Raw genomic sequence first — 19,811 nt, 5'->3', positions numbered from 1 at the left:
TGGATTAGAGCTCCTGCAGTGACCTCGAAGCTAAGGATGATTGGTAGCCAACTTCACCAGTTTGCCCATGATGAACATATAGTGCTTCAGCGATGTAAAGACAGCGAGATGTTCGCAGGCAGAGCGCCAGTCACACTCTTATCTGGTGTTGGCACAAATAGCTCCTTGTCTTTTCTTTATTGACAGGACTGTGTCTTGAGCTCTCTTTGCTCCTCCTTATCTGGACATAACCCTCTTTTGTTTTTTTGTCCTTTCCAAGTATGCCCCGTCCTCCCTCTCCCCAGCTGCGACAGAGTGATTTTCACTCTCTAAATGCTGACCTTTTCTGCAATAAACCAGATGCATCCAGGGGCCGTCTTTCTGATGTTGCAAGCATGATAGTTCTCCACAAATCTGGTTCTGATATCAATCACTACAAGCAAAAGAGAGGCTTTCATTGCCTTTTTATTTTATTTTATAAAAGGCAATGAAATAAACTGGTGGACTGGCACTATGCTTCTGAAATTATTCTTAGCAATCAAAGATGGGTTTTAAGATATGTAAAGTGAGAAAAGGAAGGGTATTATATGGACTTGAATTTGATAAGCAGGGATTCAGGTGGTGAACGTAAATCCTATTTTATGGAGAGGCCTCCTTCATGTACTTGACCCAGGTCAGTGCATGAATATAAACTGGCTATATTATGGAGCTTGTGTCATGGCTTTTCTCTTTTTTTACTTTTTTTCTTTGGAGCTCAAATCAAAACATTTTTAATTTGATTGTGCTTTTATATCTGAAAGCAACCCTCATTTATGTGCCAGATATGAATCTGTTTCTTTTAGATATACCTAGTACCCTGTAAGCAGTTCCATCCCTGGGCACGAATCAAAATATCCTTGACTTAAAAAGTCCATCTGCTTCGCTTTGATTGAGCATATAGTTCACTGTTTCCCTCCACCCCTCTCATCCCTAGTTTCCAAGTACGATGAAGCCTACATCCTGCATTTAGAGGCTTTTAGGAAAGCCCTGTCATTCAATAAGAGACTACTGGGGCAGCATGCTCACGCTTATCTGCACTTTAGTTTCTACTTTCTGGCCGGTGGGCAATATAAGGGCCAGGTAGCAGGGCCTGGCTCATGCGGTTGTCCGTGGACGACCTTGCTCTCCTCACCTACTGCCTTGGAGTGGCTCCCAGTCCTGGGATGGGGGCTTTGGACCAGCACCAAGTCTCTACCCCCACAGATGTTACTGAGCCACCAGATATTATGTCAGTTTCTGAGTGATGTATCACACTCTTCTGAGTAGCAGTGCACCTGCAAAGTACCCATGATACATGTGACAACATAGGAAATCAGTTAAGTAACCCAGTCCCTAAAAGACTTAGTTAAAATGTTATAATTATGCCTCTACCAGTGACGCACTGATCGTTCATCCCAGAGATTATCTACCTCCTAAAGGACAAGGTAAAGAACAAAGTGTTTATCATCAGGGATGACTAACGTAGAGCTTACATTTAAAACAAAACAATACACAAATGTTTCTTGTTTAAGCATTAGAATAAAAAATAATATTTATTTGGCTTGAAAATATGCCACATGTAATTGTTTCAATTCATTCACATAGAATTATATTAGCTCTTCAAATTTAATTTCACAGTGCTAACATTACAAATATCCACATGTGTATTGTGTTTCAAAGATGCCTGGCACTTGTTAGAAATGTGTTCTGTGAGCAGGTTTTTACACTTCATTTGTGCTTTTTTTGCTTGAGTTTCTTTTTCTTGTGCCCCTCCAGAATATTTTTTAGGCTGAAAGCACAATAATTAGTCTTAATTCGATTAGTGTAATATATATAAAATATAGTCCTTATGAGGGACATTTTTTGGATATGTTTTGACCCAAAAAAGCATTTAAAATTAAGTCATGGAAAGCTTTTAAAAATGACTTTGAAACAGAAGAGCAAGCTCTTGTGTACACTCTGCCTGTATTAGTGGTACCACTTAACAAAAAGTTAGTCTAAATGTCAGAGCAAGAATAATTTTCCTCATCACTCAGGTTCTGTTTATATAAAATGATAAAAGCGCCCAAACCTGCAAAGCTCCTACATGTCTTTGTAGAACAGGCAAAATATTATAATGGGGAGAAAAAAACACCAACATATTTTTGCTATTAACGCTATAAACATGATGATGTGCTCACAGTAATTGATTTAATGAAGTTCCTATGAAACTAAAACCAAGTAGGCTACAGGTCAGTAGAGTAACCCCCCCTGCGTGCCCAGTGTCAGATGTTTAAAGTCCCGGACTCCTTTGGGAAAGACATCAGGGCTAATAGGTGAAACCACAGCTGTTGATGTCGGGCTGAAGAGGAGCGACATGCAGAAGTCCGAGAGCACCGAGTGTAAAAGCAGACGAAGAATTTTCACTTCTCCAAGCGTTCCCAATCCATGTTTCTGGAAAAAGATTCATTTCCCCTCCTCAACAAAAAAAGAAGAAAAAGAAAAAAAACGCAGATGTTTTAAATCGCATCCTTTAACTTGGAATTCTAATTTTTTCCTGCAGGTTGGAGTGCAAAGTGTAAAACTTAATGGCTGCAGAGCAAACTGAAAAAGGGGCACTTTGATTCTGCTGGAGGAAAAAGAAGAGAAAAAAAGGAGGGGTGGGGGGTATCGGCTCTAAAGGCAGCCTTGGAGTTGCGAATGTGGAAGTTAAGCGGGAGCCGTGCAACTGAAACTGAGCTGCCTTGTTTTCTGACATGCTCATGAAACTTAAACTAGCTAGTAACCAGGTAGGGAGCTTTGAAAAATGGCAAAATGCCTGCACTGCAAATATGAAGCCAGTAAAAACAAAGTTCCCACTCACAAAGTTATGCGCCCAAACAGGTGGAATCCTGTGGCAAGACGCTCTTTAAAGCTGTAAGTGCAGAGAAACTGAACTTGCTCGTAAGTTACCACCATCATTCAGAAACATCAGTCTCCATTAACATTTGGCTCCACAGCAAGAACTGGCAGCGCTATTATCACTGTCTTTTTACTGGCTGCTAGTTTATAAGGTTGATTCTCTTACTGATAGGAAATATTTAAAGAAAATAAATAAAAACTATTTCCACCCATCAGGACGTTTGTTTGAGCTGAGTAGGTGAACTGTGCACTTACTTTAATAAACTGGTATCCATTTGACGTGAAATACCTGCAGAATCTCGACATGTCAGATTTATTTAGCCATATTCCGTGTCTTATTTACAGGAGTGGTGGCTTACGATTATCACCCTCGTCTTCATTCTCATATTGAGGAAACGGGGGAAGTGTGATTTATTTATTTTTAGGTGAGATGGTAAAACGGGCCAGAGGTATCACAAGGTGTTGCTGTTCTGCTGTATGTGAATTCTGGGAGGTGAGAGGGGGTTAGTGTGAAGAGGTGCCGTTTGCGTCTCCGCACCTGATTTCTGCTTCCCCAAAACTAAAAGTAAAGTTAATCAAAAAATATTTTTTTAAACTCAACTTCTTTATCCTCCCTCTTCTGTCTCTCCTTCTTCTTGTACTTTATTCCCCCCAAACCCAAGAGCACTTTTCTGTTGCCGTAAAGGTGATCCATGCGCACTGCAGTTTCTGGCGCAGGTACTCGGATCAAATCTCTTGCAGTCTTGAGTCGAGACTCTTAACTTTTGTGACCAAAAAAAAAAAGATCACTTCACATGCAATTTTGGCGAGCATTGTGCCGGTAGTATTCAGGAGATGGATAATGCTTGTAAACTCTGACAAGACGGCGTTTGTTTTGCCTCCACGCTCGTCTGAGAAATTATCGTTCAACCCCCTTTTAAAGGGGCGCGATTGAGAAGCAGCGGCGCTCTCACTGCGACTTCTTGCTTTGTCCTCTCCCAAGTGGCGTCTGCATGTCTGACTCTGCCGGTTACTGATTTGCAGGCAGTATGTTAAGGTGGCCCATGTAAGTGATTTCCACGGACATCCCTCTTAAGGAGAACAAATCGTTGACAAAGGAGTGCCTTTCCAATTCAACAGCGTCGTTAGGACAACCAAAAAAGTATTTCTCAGATAATAAGTTCTACTTCAAAGCGTTTCTCACTGAAGGGTGACCGCTTCACTCCTTTTTTAAATGAACTCTCCCTCCTTTTAATGTCTCTGGTTATTTTTCATCGTGTTTATTTTGTAACATTCATTGAGCATTTGTTTCCAAACAGGACATACAAGAGCACGCTACTCTCTTGGCCCCTACCCCTTCTATATATATAAAAAAGAAAAAAGTCGAGGCACAAAACAAGAAGAGGCCCACAAGTGCGTATAGTTTGAATGAAGCGGCAGATAAAGTGTTCTCTTTTCTCCCCCCCATTTTTCTTTCTTTTTTTTCTTGAGAAGGCAGCTGTAAAATTGATCAAGCTTGTGTAATACAAACTTGCCCTTGTATTAAAGCTTTGCGGTGCTGCTGTGATTATTATTATTATTATTTCCTCTTTGGCTGTAAAATTAGGTTCATTTAATGTTGTTTTACGCGCCGGTGACGATTCCCTTGTGCGCCTTTTATTGCCTCAGTCCCCAAATCCTCCCAGGCTGATCCAAGTCAGGTGTATTATCAGTTAAATCTCATAATCATTTCTCATTGTTCTTTTTTTTTATATGCGAGTGTTAGTTGATAACAATTTTTCTTGTTGTGATCACAGGAATCTAGTTGCACACATACGCTCACAGACTGGTTGGAATTTAGGTGCCAACCTGCCAAAGGTATATTTGTGACAGCACACACATTTCTGGAGAGGGTACATCCTATGCTTTGATTATAATTCATTTAGTGGCAGTTAGCATTTTTTTTCTCCCCTTTTAAACGGACATATTCAAATGCGAGCGTTTCACTACCCAATTGCCATAGAAATCCTAACGCACCATGAAGACTGTCAAAGCAGCCAGCCTTCCTCTCAGAGGCTGCAGCCTTTGAAGTGGTGCAGAACTGGCGTTGGTCAATTTTAATTCTATAGACTGGACAGGCAACTCTTTGAAAGTGAGATTTCGCGTTTTAATGGAGGAAATAAGAGGGGGAGCTTGTTTTATACACTCTATACAAGGCTCTGCTTATTGTCGGATATCTTTTTATCTTTTATTTTTCCCATGAATGATTCATGCCTCGGCTGCTTTGTGCCGTCGCGCCTTTCAGAGGTAGCGCCATCAGGGGGCTATAAGTTTTCCCATTAGCTCAGTGATTAGTTTGTACCAGCCTCCTTGGCCCGTTAGGCCTGTTTCTGAGAAGAGCTGGATATTTTATAGAAACGTCAGTAAGGCAGGTGAAGAGAGCTGCTTCAGCTTTTTCACTCGAGGTGAGACTGATGTTGATGTTTTGCAGTCACTGTGTGTAGTCCACGTTAGAAAGACGTCTGCTAAATCACATAGCGTAAAATAATAATAATAACAAGAAGAAGTACAGGCACAGTCCTCCTATAAAAACTTCTAAGGCCAAAACAAATGACCCCTTATAATCAAACTCACCCTTAAATCATGTTAATGATATAATGTGACACTTATTTACTGTATATGTCCTGTTTTTATTATTAAATTTTAGCATGATTTTTTTTTAATATTGTAAATTAATTCTTGAACATCAAAGGTCTGCACAATCATAGCTGATTCATCTCTCTCTCTTTTTCTCCATCCATTATTATCCAATGGCACCATGCACCTCAATATGAAAGACAGATCACTACAAAAGGCATGCGGGGGGAGAGGGACTTTTCACATTACACAGCCTATTCAAGTAAATGTTTCTTCTTTTACAGAGCACAAATAAAAAATATAAACTCAAAAAGTTAAAAGGTGAATCTGAAAAAAACAAACAAACAACAAAAACAAAAAAACAAAAACCATCAGCAGGGTACTATGCATCACCAAAACTGATATTATTATTCTTTGGTGTTTCTGTAATTCCAGTACAACATTGAAACCAGCAAATAAATTACAATGTACAAAACAACATTTTTTTCCTTGTAATTAAAAACTACACAACATTCACAAGCATCAGCACAATTACATATGTACAAATCCTACAGGATCAAAGCCTGTCAGTGTAGACATTTAGGGTCTCAAGGGACTTACTGGACTCTTTAACAAGTGTTAAACTTGTGTATTTTGCATAAAATATAGTCTTAAATAGTTCTTAAATATTACAAAATTCAATCCAAACACATGTATAAATCTGATAAGGTAAATGCGAACCCTTAAGACACTCAGATGTTTGCCTCCTCTCCTGTTTTTTTTTTCTTATTAGTTTTTTCAAAGTTTGTACCACATTTTAAAGAGATTAGCTGAAATAGAAAAAAGGCCTCCTCTCTAGCCTCTAGATTTTTTTAAAATTCATTATTTCTACTTGTGGAGCTACAAGCAGTACCTTCTCTTTAATGTGACACTGATTGATTGCAGTGAAGTTATTAACTGCAAGAGGATGTGAAAGATGTCATTTCAGCACACCAGTGGAGTCTTGAGTTATGCAGTTAATTAAATCCTGCATTCATCTCGTGGAAAAAAATACACACACATTAATCTAGTTCTAGTCCGACCTGATTCAAAGAAAAAAATTTTTTTTTTGGTTCTTTCAAATTGGAAGCAAATTTTGTTCTTTCTTTCAATGTCAAATCTCCGTTTTAAACTGATTGTTGGACAGTTGTGATTTACATGTTAGGTTAAGGTCAGGGGTCATCTGGGTTAAAGGGGACAAAAAAAATCCTTTCTTGTTTGATGAAGCTACATTGCATCCACACTGAATGTAATTTTGCTGTTTTTTAGGACAGTCAGTATCACTACTGATCAATATCTCAAGTGAACCGGGTGGGGGAACAACACAGATGCACACTTTAACGGGTCAACTAGATGACAAGTTTGAAAGTCCCCATGGATGTATACCAGGTATCAGAGCATTGTCCTCGGGTCTGAATTTCTGAAAGAGTCCTCGTCGTCTGAATCTGTAGTTGGCACGTCGCTGGAGGGGGTGTGAAGGTGGTTGGGCCCTCCGCTCCCCTGGCACACGTACCACTCGTTGAGGTTGGTGACCTGAGGGGAGAGGTTCGAGGAGCGGTTCCTGTGCGGTTCAGAAGTGGGCGAAAGAGGGTCTCCGAGAGGGTTTGTGGAGGAAATATAGGTGACATTGGTGGCAGGGGGCGGAGGGGACTTGCAGTGCACTTTCATGTGTTTCCGCAACGAGCTCGGGTGTGTGTAGGATTTGTCACAGCCGCGCACTTTGCAGTAGTAAGGCTTGTCGCTGGTGTGGACGTGAGAGTGCTTCTTCCGGTCGCTGCTGTTGGCGAATTTTCGGTCACAGCCGTCAAACTCGCACTTGAAAGGTTTCTCTCCTTGAAGAAATGAAACACACAGATACTGTTACGAGTGATAACATCACGAAGTTAAAGCTTTATGGCTTTTGTTTTTGTTGTAGTTTTTTAATAAGTCAGAATAACAACTGGAATTGAATGCTCTGTACCTATTATACCACAACTTGTCAGCATTCCACCTTAAATAAATACAAGTGTTCAGTGTAGAAGCCTGTATGCCTCCGCAGACTAAACGTCCATTACACCCACTGCTCCACACCCACTTTATATTCCCGCGTGAACACGTGTAACATGCCTTTAGGCCCCTCTAGTTTACAGGGGATGTGTGTATGTAGTTGAAAAGGGGGCAGTTCGGAAAACACCAGGAGACCTATATGTGCCGTACTGGTCTCTTTCTCCCACACACGCACACACAAAGATACATACAACCCTGTCACGCACAACAAACAAACAAACAACAACAAAAACCCGGAATGGAATGTGAAGTCTAATGCATCCTGTATATTCATAACAATAATTGGTTAGAATATTTCCAAAGGGTTTTCCATGTTTTTTCTTCAGTGAATTATTTATTTCCCCTGTGGATTTTACATAATTCAGTTAGGCGAAGAGGCCTATTTATACTGGTGGCAAAAAGCCAAAACTGGGCTATTTACTGGTCAAAATTTGACTTTCAGTCTATTTAAAAAACATAAACAGCTCTCATAAAGAGCACACATTACAATTTAAGGAAGTTGTTCGGCTAAAATTGACTTTCTTTATCTCTCAGCAGCTCTGCCAGACTTTAGTAGACAGAATATGAGAGCAAACTGTCTTTCTCTAAAGGCACTCTCAGAGAGGTAGTTGTAAATATTTTGCACCCCCGATAGGTTACCAATAAATCTGTCGAAGCCTAAAGCATGTGTTTTTTGTTTAAATGCCATCTGCCATGTGCATACACTCATCATCAATATATTAACCGTGCTTTTGCGTAAGGATCCTACGCCCAAAGACAATTACATTTACGCGTGTTCTGTCGCTGTGCTGTAGGTACGTAAGCACGTTTTACAAATCATATGCTCTAATCCTTTCACGCCTACTGCGAGTGTCTTGGTGAGTAAGGGGAAAAAAAGTTTATATTTAAGAAAGAAAATGGAACACGGTAACTCACCACGCGAATTCTTTAATCAATAAAAGTCTTTTTTTCTCGCTTCTGCGCGCAATTACGCACGATCGTTTCATACGTCCGTTTCGAGTGTGAACAGTAAAACAAGATCGCCTCAGACATAGTCTCATTCTCTGCAACCAAGCCATGTTTTTTTCAGACTGTGGTGCGTATTCTTTATTCAATTTGAAGTACTGACCTGTGTGAGTTCTCTTGTGAATTTTTAGATTCTCCGATCGCGCGAACACTTTCCCACATCCCGGGAAAGGACACGGGAAAGGCTTTTCTCCCGTGTGAACTCGGATGTGGTTTATCAGTTTGTACTTCGCTTTGAAAGCTTTTCCTTCTCGTGGACATTCCTCCCAGAAACAGACGTGGGTGCTCTGCTCCGGTCCCCCGACATGCTCCACCGTGACGTGGTTAACCAGTTCGTGCATGGTGCTGTAAGTTTTAGAGCAGGGCTTTTTTTGACTTTGCTCCTGGTCGATCCATTTGCAGATTAGCTCTTGCTTTATGGGCTGCCGCATGTATCTTAAAAACGCCCCCGCGGCTCCGTGAGGAGCAGAAGCGATGTTCACACTGAGGTTCATGGAGTTGTAGCTGTGGAGAGAAGACGGTCCATAGTGCTCTGGCCTGTGCCCGAAGTGCTCTGGCCTGCCATAGATGTCCCCCGGTATACCCAGGCGCATCTGCCCGTTGAGGGCATGGTGGTGGGCACCTGGGGACGCCTGGTCGTGAAGTCCAGTGAAAAGTGAATGGGCCCCACTTTCCGTGTGCCCATAAGCACCTGTTGGGGAGATGAACATGCCATGGTGATGAGGGGAGGAGGCGGAACTATGCTGGTCGCCAAGTGCATGCATAGCAGAGGCTGAGAGTTCTCTCCTGAGGATGAAGTCCCTGCTGCTTGAGTAGCCTGAGTGGGGGTGAGCCACGGGGAAACCAACTGTGGTCTGAGCAGAAGTGAAAGATGCCGCGGTCTGGGCTTCGGGATGGCTCTGAATGTGCTGAGATGGGCTAAGTTTGAGAGCATTTGTCTGTGCCATGTGCTCTGGTCCAAATGGAGTGAGTGCCACTCCGGGGTCGTTGCCCAGCTCCCCAGGGTGGAGGTGGGCATGGTGGGAGAGAGGGTGATGCCCCCCTAGCCCCGGGAAGCCTGTCATATTCTGATGAGGAAGGGGTTGAGTCGCTGCCAAATCCGCTAATCTTATCGCCGGATTCCTCTTGCTTAAAGGGGGTTCCATAACTACACTGACAAGTCCATCCGCACTCACCGCAACTGATTTTCCCCACCACACTACGCTCTCTAAAACATTAGGAAAATATGTATATAAGGGGTCTATAAGTTCTTTTGTCCGGCTTCTAACTCTGCTTGCTCCTTTTCCCACTCTGTCCTCAAGCGATTGGCAGAACATACAACAGTTGGAGGACACAGTGGGGAATACAGTTTAGAAATGGCACTGCGGGTATTGGACGGATTTCGGTGACTGGCAGTTAGGAGAACGAAGCGATTGGCTGTCGTTCAGCGCAGGGGCTCAGCAGGGTTCCGCCCCCTCACTCTCTTTATTGCTGTTGACTCCAAAAAGTTGTACTCAAAGTTACCAGCAGATCCGTTTGGGCGGCTTTGTGTTTACTGCTGCTGGTGCATGTGGATGACCAAAATAACAGTTTGTGTGACATGTCAAACCTTAGTCTACTCCGGCTTTGGTTTATCCACATTTTTTGTTGTTTTTTTGGGTTTGTTTGTTTGTTTGTTTGGTTTTTTTTGGGGGGGGGGGGCGCTTGTGGATGCTGTGAAATATTTCAAGTATTGATATGTACAAATATTCAAATGTGAAGTGAGTTCTGTTTTTTTTTTTTTTTTTTTTTTATTCATACGTACAAAGACGTAGTATAATTTGTCACAAAATACAAGAGTGGACGCCCCACGTTCCTGATAAGTGGAAGTTATGCAAATCTTAATTTAAAGTAAAACACAAATACAATTAAACATTAATGCATAAAACTGTTTAAGTGTTATATACACATGACCGATTTCCCCAATATATTGATTAATATGAAATAACTTTGTGTTTACAGGCAGTCGTTTAATTTTAATGTTGAAGATTAAAAAAATATATATTTATGTTCACACATCTTACCCCACCCACCACACACAAAAGATGGGAAAAAACTACAAAAACTATTACAATTATTAAAAATAAAAATTTTATAAATAGAAAATGTAAGCCAGGTTTGTTTTTTTTTGCTTGAGGTGTTAAGGTCCAGCAGCACACTAGGACAAGAGTAGCAGAGCCTAACCTTTCGTTTTATTTTAGCGAACTGCAAAGGCAACACTTATTTTTAATGTATTTATTTTTACACCCTTCTCCTCAGTTCATTTCACCAGCTCTTTATTTTTTTTACCAGCTTTTTAAAAAAAAAAAATATTGGTTATGACTTAGGTTGGCAGACATTTCAGCTGTATTTAAGTTTACTTCATATGACAGATTATGGCGTGACGGTGTAACCCCTGCTGACAGCAGTACGTGTATCCATCACTGATATGTCTTAATTCACCTTTCCAATCGAATTGTGATGTCTCGCCTCAAACCGCAAATCAGCATGTCAGCTAGTTGTGTCAGGAGTTTTATTGTACACCTTAAACAAAAAAGAAGCCGACTTTGAAAATAGGGAGAATCTAAAATATTTATTAAGCAGTGCATTTTTCTTCCCCACGGACACTGAAGTTTTGTAATTGATTTTCATTATGTTGGAGGAAAACCTCTACACGTTATGGTCCTGTTGCACGTGCCCCCCTGCTGAACTGATTTATGAGCTTGATAATCAGCAACTGAAGGTTTTGCTTTAAGACCTTTCATACGTACAAATAGGGCGCTGCAGTGACATTAAGTATATATATATATGTGTGTGTGTGTGTGTGTGTGTGTGTGTGTGAGAGAGAAAGAGACTTTTCAAGATTAGCAGTTATAGGCACCCATATTATTGTCGCTTGTTGTGTCAAATGTATTTTTATGGGAATTGTAAATTCACACACACAAAAACATCCACCCACGACCACGTGTGTGTACCGACTGTGCTCTTTATTAAATAAATAAATTATTCCCTTCTCCAAAGAGAGCTTCTGGAAATCCATAAAACACAGGAGAGTAGTGAGTGCATTGTTTATGATTTCTCCAAGGGCCCCTGATTTACGCTCACCACATTAAGCAGCACATTGGGTTTAATATAATTTACACACTTAGAAATTCATAAAACAAATGTCTCACTTTGGTGGTAAAGCACTGGTTGCTAGTTGGCTATAAATATTTTGCTTTGATCGTGGCAATTTAAGGACATTACATATCCTGGTCACTGGCACGTAGTTTCCCCATTTCTAACATGAATCCTATTATAAAATGATTAAAAAGGAAATACATTTTAAAAAGTAATAAATAAATGGAGTTTGGGATTTGTTGAATCGGTGTAGGAATGGGTTAATTTTTATTTACTTATAGTTTCCAAATAACCCAAAGCTGTCGATGCCTCAGACAGAAGAGGGGGGCGTCTTACTGCTCTCTCGCTCTCTCTTATTCTCTCTCGCTCGCTCGCTCTTTCTCTCTCGCTCCCTCTAAAACAAAGACGCTTTGTCATAAACAGGGTTATTTTACCAAAAGGAGTCAAGAGGGCAACATATGTGGTCTTAACAGGTCAGAGGTCAAACATGCATGAAACACAAGGTCAAGCAAGCCACACAAGTAACCTTGCAATGTGTCAACATATTGATACTGTCAGACAACGGAGAGGAGAAATATGCCTTTGGCATCCATTATAACACACGGGCAGAGCGCCCCTTGCGCGATCGGGATTGTTGGGTTTAATGTTATAAACCTGTCAGATGGCTTTTTCTTTTTTTTTTTTGTATTTTTGTCAGCTGTAACTGTAGATTGTGTGTGTAATATTTCACGTGATTTATTTGTTACGTGTGTGAGCATAGTGAGTATTGGTACTTCTAAAACCTGTTGAAATACTAGTCTGTGGGGGATTTTGAATAGGTTGGAGGCTTTTTCTTTTCCAGGCAGAAGGGAAAACCCACAGCCTCTTGATGATTGATTTTTTTTCTCAAAATTTTCTTTCTCCTTTCCCCTATCTGGGGAAGGTTTTTGTGTGTTTTTTTCTTCTTCAGAGAAATAAAGAACTTCTTATAGGGGTCGGCAGACGTGACTTTGAACTTGGATCAGCTCCTGCGTTTCCTGTGGTGCGAGTTGAAATAGACTTGGAAGAATGGCATACAACGCTCAGCCTGTCCCACTCAGAGCTAGGAGACACAATTAAAAAAAAAGTTTTTAAAACGTTTCCCTGGTCTTCACCATTATTTGTCGTCTAGAGTGCACCGGAGAAGCTGAGACAGGCAGAAAGCTGTGTTGTGTGACGGAACCGCAGAGCTTGTGGGATTTTTTTGGGGGGTGAAAATGTAAGTAAACTTCCTTTGACTTGCATGTGAATAAGCAGCTTTGGTGCACGGCCTGTGTATTTATGTGGCTACAGATTCAGTGTGTGTTTGTTGTGGGAAGGTGTCAGTAAATAATTCACAGAAGTATTTTGGAGTATTTGACTTCTATCTGTCTGGCTGCGTGGGACACCAAAAAGGGGGAAAATGAAAGAAGAACAAGAAATCCAATGTAGACATTACTGTGCTAACGTGGGGCAAAAAAATCGACTTTTTTTCTTACAAAAACACACCATATGTCACTATCAACACATCCTACTTTATGGCCGAAAATGCGTCACTGACAGTTCAACACAACCTCTACCTTATAGGTCACTAAGGGTTAACTTTCACCTTAGCCCAGTTCACCGCTGTAACATGTAACTTAATTGGTGTGGTAAAGTGAGAACCACCAACGAAGCAGAACTAGCGACATATACAACCACTAAAGAAACCGTCAGCCACCACTGACGGCTGCCCGGGTGAGACCTGGAGAACCACTAAAGGCCCAGTTGTGGTTGTACAACCAGTGGAAAACCACTGGACTCCATATGGAGCCACACATGCTTTTTCAGCTGTCATGAATTAAGTGACTCAAACTTTATTTATTTTTTTCTGGTAAGGATGGATAGATGGGTTTTTTTGCCTTTACTGAGATGATATGACTGTATAGCGTTGTGGTTAATTGACAATTTATTTTTGATGTCAGTTTCTGTAAATTAAATACAACATCAGCGCTTTTTAAAAACAGGGATACAGTAAAACACAGACCACTTACGTCACATCTACAAAACTACCTAATCAATACCTTAATCCATTATGTCAACTCTTACTTTTTACAATCTTCACTATTTCTCATCAAATGCTGTGTTTGTATCCTTCATACTACAACTTCCCTCAGAATATAAACAACAAAAACAGCTCTCCTCTCTCTTGTCGTGATCCTTTCGCCCGCACACCTCCCAAATCTTCTCCTGAAAGTAGGCGGTAATTATTAGTGGAAAATGGCGTTGCGCTATTAAGTCGCCAAAGCGCTACCTGCTATTGGAGGGGCACCTGGGATTGATGAGGCGCGGCGGCCAATGAGACTGCGAGGAATGAATGAACGCTCTCCAGTTAAAGGGGGCGGAAGAGGAGGTAGAGCCAGTCCACGGAGAAACAGGGACCCTCCGCGATAAACACGGGCAAAGCCAGAGAAATAAATACGTGCGCGTTTGGGAACGGCGTTTTTTGAGATGCCCCAGCTACTGTCTCTCTGCTGTATGCAGAAGGCACCTAGTACGATAATTATTTAATTCTTCGAGTCGATTTTAACGCAAAAAAAAAAAAAAACAAAAAACAAAAAAACTGCCGTAGTCAAGAGAAGAGGACACGAGGAAACTCTTGGATTTTTAAGTCACAAGTAAACTAGAAGTAAATTCAGTGTTCGATAAGCCGAGATTCCCTCTTTTATTTATTTTTTATTTTTTACATTTTTCTTTTCTTTTCTTTTTTTCAACTCTTGAGCGGAGCAGCGCTTTGAAACACGCCTGATATGTTGTTTCCAAGGCTGGAAGTTCAATCGTCGCGTGCCAGCACCGAGATTTGATTTTTCCGTCTTCTTCTTTTACTAATTTGCTGTAGCTTCGAGCTCTGTGCTGGTGTTTTATATTTAAAAAAAAAAGAAATCGCTTTGAAGACATAATGCTACTGGATGCTGGTCACCAGTTCCCAGGACTCGGAGTGGGCTCGTTTGCCAGGCATCACTCAGCCAGCGAGATGCAGGAGAGAGACTTGAGTTTGGCACAAAATAGCTTTGTTGACTCTGCACACATGGGTGCGTTTAAGCTGAACCATGATCTCTCCCCAGGACAGAGCTCTGCCTTCACCACCCAGGCGCCGGGCTACCCCGCAGCGGCTCTGGGGGCTCACGCCGCCCATGTCACCTCGTATGCAAGCTCCCCTTTCAACTCCACCAGGGACTTTCTCTTTCGTAGTCGCGGCTTCGGAGAATCCTCTCCGGCGAGTAGCCAACACACTATTTTTGGCCCCACGGCGGGATCCCTTCATCACTCCCACACAGACACTCAAGGCCACATTCTGTTCCCCGGGATCCACGACCAGCATGGGTCCCACGGATCCCCGAACGTCCTGAATGGGCAAATGAGGCTTGGACTACCCGGCGAAGTTTTCGGACGCTCCGACCAATACCACCAGGTTTCCAGTCCGAGGACCGACCCGTATTCGGCCGCGCAGCTCCACAACCAGTACGGCTCCATGAATATGAACATGGGGATGAACATGGCAGCCCACCACCACCCCGGTGCCTTTTTCCGTTACATGAGGCAACAGTGCATCAAGCAGGAGCTCATCTGCAAGTGGATCGACCCCGAGCAGCTCAGCAACCCCAAAAAGTGTTGCAATAAAACTTTTAGCACCATGCACGAGTTGGTCACTCACGTCTCAGTGGAGCACGTCGGTGGTCCGGAGCAGACCAACCACATCTGCTTCTGGGAGGATTGCTCCCGGGAGAGCAAACCGTTCAAGGCAAAATACAAACTGGTCAACCACATTCGGGTGCACACTGGAGAAAAGCCTTTCCCCTGCCCCTTCCCTGGCTGCGGGAAGGTCTTCGCACGGTCGGAAAACTTGAAGATACACAAGAGGACGCATACAGGTAATTAAAATAATAATGCAAATAATAACGATCGCGCAAGCTTTATTTGATATAAAATTGTTTTATTTAAATAGTAAGCCCGGTGTGGGTGCTGTCACCGAGCGTACCCGAGGATTTATTTCGCTGTTGTAAATGCGTGTCTTGCCAAGACAAACACACATTAAGATCTAATTACCAGCGGGTATTTTAGGCTGCTAAAGTAGTATTCCAGGATCACATCCAGGGCAGAGAGGGAGAGGGGGGGGCGGGGGGAGAAGAGAAGAGAGAACAAATGCGTTTAAAATGGTGGGGATACTTCATTTCTTCGTTACACGGCTACTCTGGGCCCGTTCGAACTCTTCTTCTGGAGCTTTAAAAACGCACAGAAAGCAGTTTAGTTGGCTCTCTGGGAGCTTTATTGTTCAGGCTAAACTTTAGAAATGGGTCAAAGGGAATAGAGAGAGCGCGTTGCGTGCGTCCTAGAGCAGCCAGCCTCGTAGTAAAATCACATCAGCTCATTCATGATACTCTGCGTGTATGTATGTGTGTATTTCGCGTCTCCTCAACCCCACCCACCCTTTTCCATATAGGTTTTTCTCCTTGTGTCCTTATTAAATATTTGTATTTAGCTCTGAAACGATTTGCACTTGGTGTTTGCTCGGGGGTTGTGTGTAGATTTAGCCGAGCACAGTAGCAGCAATGCTGCCAGGAATGCCTTTTGTTTTCCCATGCGCCTCTCTCATATGTGTTGAGGTGCTAGACAGGGCCATTACCAGCCTCTCACATTTTGACTTATTTTCTAGGAAATACATTACGGTGCCGTGCCATGAAATTGGCCACGTGCTAATTAGATTTTTATTGTCTCCCGGCAAATGATATGCCTTCTGCAGGCCTACTGAGGACGGCCTCGTCGTCTTCTCCCACCCCCTTCCAATCACTATGCGCATTATTTAGGCTAAATAAGACGTTGCAGCACCCCCACTTCGTTTTAAAAGACGCTTGAAACTTTGTCACAATTGTTACGGCTAAACGTGTTGCTTTTAACCCTGCGTTTTATTTACATTTTTTTAAATGGATGGCATCAGCAATACTCTGCACTCAACTTTTACAACAGACTGGTTCTGCACAAGCTCTTGTTGTTACACACTTCAGCCTGAGGCAGTCTCAAAAACATCTTTTCTTTTCTTTATTTCTTTCTTGCAGGAGAGAAACCGTTCCAGTGTGAGTTTGAGGGATGCGACAGAAGATTTGCAAACAGCAGCGACCGAAAGAAACACATGCACGTTCACACGTCGGACAAGCCATATCTCTGCAAAATGTGCGACAAGTCTTACACACATCCCAGCTCTCTACGAAAACACATGAAGGTAAGTAAGGCGTTGAGGGAAGTGTGTGTGTGTTCTTCTTTTTTTTTTTTTTTTTAATATTTTTGTACAGTCTAATACCAGGTGGTTTTTAGAATTTATGGTGTGTTTTTTTTTGTGTGTTTTTTTTGTTTAACGTGTAAATCAGAAAATAAATATGTATTTTCTTCTTTTCTTTTTTCTTATTTCTTTTTTTTTTTAGGTCCACGAATCCTCTCCACCAGCGTCAGACTCATCACCAGCAGCCAGCTCTGGTTACGAATCATCCACACCTCCAGGGCTGGTGTCACCCACCACGGAGACTCAAAGCAACACCACCCTTTCCCCAGCCTCAGCTGTGCACAACACCACCAACCACAGTGGCCTGTCCTCCAATTTCAGTGAATGGTATGTTTAGGACTACGCTGAAATGAAGCAACACACACTCGTTTCACTGAGTTTTGGGACATGTGCACACAGGAGGCACACGAACACTTCTTTATTTTTTAATCTTATTATTTTGGATTTACCAGGGAAGATGATGATTACCAACAGAGGAAAAATATGTATAATATTTGAGGTGTATTTCATATAATGTAAATAATCACTAAAAGCCCAAATTCCATTTGGTTGTGATAGTTCGTCTGTCTTTGGTGTGTTGATGTTCCTTCAATGGTAGCTATTTCTCTTAACTGGACCTTTTAGTGCACACATTACAATAAAATTGTACTATAATGTTGAATATTGTGATCCTAAGGCAAATTGATTGTACTATACTAAACATCTATAAACTGGAAAGAGTGCCAAAGTTAACATTTAACTCAAACAGACCACAATATTATGCTTGTGAATGTATATTTTAGTTTGCTGGGCTTAACTTGTGATGTTTTGTGCTTTGCAAATTGGAATTGTGAAACACTATCTGGAAGATTGTGAGGACAATAAACGTTGTGCCGTTCGATTTTTTTTCTTTCCTGTAACTACACCCTTCCTTTTGTAAATATCAGCTGCCATATTTATCCATTTGTAATTAAATTATGGTATTTACTTGCTACAGATGAAACAGTATTTATAAAGAATGTTTCTTTACTATAAATATGTACAATTACGAGCTAAACATGGGCAGTTGTTTCGTTATGTGCTTTTGTTCAAAGTTTTAAGAGGTGTTTTCTTCCTTATTGTGATAAGAATTTTACTGCATACAAATATAATAAAAGGTGTTGCAAGTGCTAAATACCCTTTTGCCTTTCCTCCTTTTTACGCTGCTGGGTGCTTGGTGCAGTTTGTAGTGAGTTACACGCAGTTTGGGATTTAGTCTGGTTTGGAATGGGTCAGAGAAGTTTTATGACTTCACCAATTTTTTTTTCTTTTTCTAAACTAGTCATTATCTCCCCTCTAAATGTCCATGCTGTCAACTCTTTTCTTTTCGGTGAGGAAAAGGCATCGTGGAAATCATGCTGTCAGGCCCTTAAGACAATGGGGCTGTGGAGATAAATAAGAAGTCCCGGAATTAAAAGTGACCTGTGTGCGCACACAGTCTGAATTTTCTGAAAGCCAAACTATTTGAAATAATGAATTTAATTTCTAACTTTTTTAAAAAGAATGATTCAATTCGTACATTAGTTTTATTTTAATTAAAGAGGAAAACAAAGCAAACTACGCAATTTAACTTCTGCGCACGTGAACGCAACAAAATGCGTGCGAAAGCTGTTCGGTTCGCGCAGGCGTGTGGGGGGAGCAAAAGCTTTTCTTCTCCGTACATCATTGTCTTATCCCTTTTAAAAAAAATTCCCAAACCAGGTGCGGGGATTTTTATTTGAAAATAGAAACTGTAAATATAACCCACCCTCCCTCCCCCCACGCTGGACATTTCACTGGACAGGAGTTTAGTGCAGCCGTGAAGCAGCCGTGAACTTGAACTTGACACAGCTTTAGTTGTTTTCTGGGAGCTCATCTTGGTGCTCTGGTTTCAGCCTGTTCTTGGGGATGACCATGTGTTTCCCGTAGTCCTGCTATTAATATAGATGGTTTTTAGTGCTCGGATGTGAAGGTTTGTGTTGCTGCTGTTAAACTTAACGACTCAGATTAATATCAGTGTCACCTTGCAGCCTGTTTACACCCCAAGGGCTAAATGTCACCGTCTGAGGCCACGACAAGTGCTTGTCTAGTGGCGTGACGCTTTGAGAGACGCCGGCCTCTGCTGTATTGCGCATGCTTACCAGAACGAGCTGCTGTCATTATTTTTACATGAGTCGTGCTTCATGGATGTTGAGCAAAGAAAAACGCGAAGTGGGACTCGTTATCTTTTCCAGACCGCTGTAGCAGCAAGTGGCACTCTGTCTTCTTGAGCTGTTAGCAAACACTGAGTTAGTGCTCACATTTCTTGGCTCTCGGAGTGATGTGGTTAATGAAAAGATTGTGGATCCTCCGGGAAGTCAGGCTGATTACGACCAGACAATATTAACTAAAAGCTGTTAGAACCTTATAAAAATATGTTTTTATTTCTCCCCCCCCCCCCCCACCCCTCTCTCTCTTTGTCTCTCTCACTTTTACAATTCTTTAATACATCTGAGTTTTGTTAGACTCCTTTCCGCCTCACATACTTGGATTATGTGCCAATCAAGAGCGCAAACTTGAGTTTGGTGCTGTTTTATCATTGTGGCAGAGATGGACGAAAGAATTATTAGTTGTGGATTTTTTTTCACAGTATTTAGCACTTGAAATCACCTCCTAATGGCCTTTTTAGTGGCTGGCCCGGTGACCTCCTCGCATGAGGAAGGTATGACCTGTGGGGAGTGGGAAAGGTCAGCTCCACACAGTGTGTCGATGTCGGTTCCTGTTCGGCTCCTGCTGTGCTGATATTGATCCGCAGAGAAGGAAGCGGGTTTTTTTTCCTTCTCACATCTCTTTGTAGGCTACATTG

The 19,811-nt window shown here is 41.8% G+C and overlaps 2 protein-coding genes across 2 annotated transcripts; one reads left to right on the top strand and one right to left on the bottom strand.

Moving 5' to 3' along the window:
* Positions 1-5,794: 5,794 nt before the first annotated feature.
* On the bottom strand, positions 5,795-10,143 carry zic5 (zic family member 5 (odd-paired homolog, Drosophila)). The gene is made up of 2 exons (XM_026145531.1): positions 8,645-10,143; positions 5,795-7,322 (listed from the first exon to the last, which is right to left on the bottom strand). The coding sequence occupies exons 1-2, from the start codon at positions 9,855-9,857 to the stop codon at positions 6,883-6,885; spliced, it is 1,653 nt and encodes a 550-aa protein (XP_026001316.1). The 5' UTR covers positions 9,858-10,143; the 3' UTR covers positions 5,795-6,882.
* A 3,434-nt stretch (positions 10,144-13,577) lies between these two features.
* zic2a (zic family member 2 (odd-paired homolog, Drosophila), a) lies at positions 13,578-18,124 on the top strand. The gene is made up of 3 exons (XM_026145552.1): positions 13,578-15,566; positions 16,749-16,912; positions 17,112-18,124. The coding sequence occupies exons 1-3, from the start codon at positions 14,594-14,596 to the stop codon at positions 17,304-17,306; spliced, it is 1,332 nt and encodes a 443-aa protein (XP_026001337.1). The 5' UTR covers positions 13,578-14,593; the 3' UTR covers positions 17,307-18,124.
* The last annotated feature ends 1,687 nt before the right edge of the window (positions 18,125-19,811 follow it).

The sequence above is a fragment of the Astatotilapia calliptera genome, chromosome 16 (genome assembly GCF_900246225.1).
Source record: "Astatotilapia calliptera chromosome 16, fAstCal1.2, whole genome shotgun sequence".
Lineage (NCBI taxonomy): Eukaryota > Metazoa > Chordata > Actinopteri > Cichliformes > Cichlidae > Astatotilapia > Astatotilapia calliptera.
This window is presented reverse-complemented; position numbering and strand designations above follow the sequence as displayed.

What these genes read in the sequence shown, in the direction of transcription:
- zic2a (XM_026145552.1), top strand. Translation starts at nt 14,594, where the DNA reads ATGCTACTGGATGCTGGTCACCAGTTCCCAGGACTCGGAGTGGGCTCG. An exon ending in ACACAAGAGGACGCATACAG is followed by an intron (nt 15,567 to 16,748) that starts GTAATTAAAATA and finishes TCTTTCTTGCAG; the next exon opens with GAGAGAAACCGTTCCAGTGT. An exon ending in CTCTACGAAAACACATGAAG is followed by an intron (nt 16,913 to 17,111) that starts GTAAGTAAGGCG and finishes TTTTTTTTTTAG; the next exon opens with GTCCACGAATCCTCTCCACC.
- zic5 (XM_026145531.1), bottom strand. Translation starts at nt 9,857, where the DNA reads ATGTTCTGCCAATCGCTTGAGGACAGAGTGGGAAAAGGAGCAAGCAGA. An exon ending in TCACAAGAGAACTCACACAG is followed by an intron (nt 7,323 to 8,644) that starts GTCAGTACTTCA and finishes CATTTCTTCAAG; the next exon opens with GAGAGAAACCTTTCAAGTGC.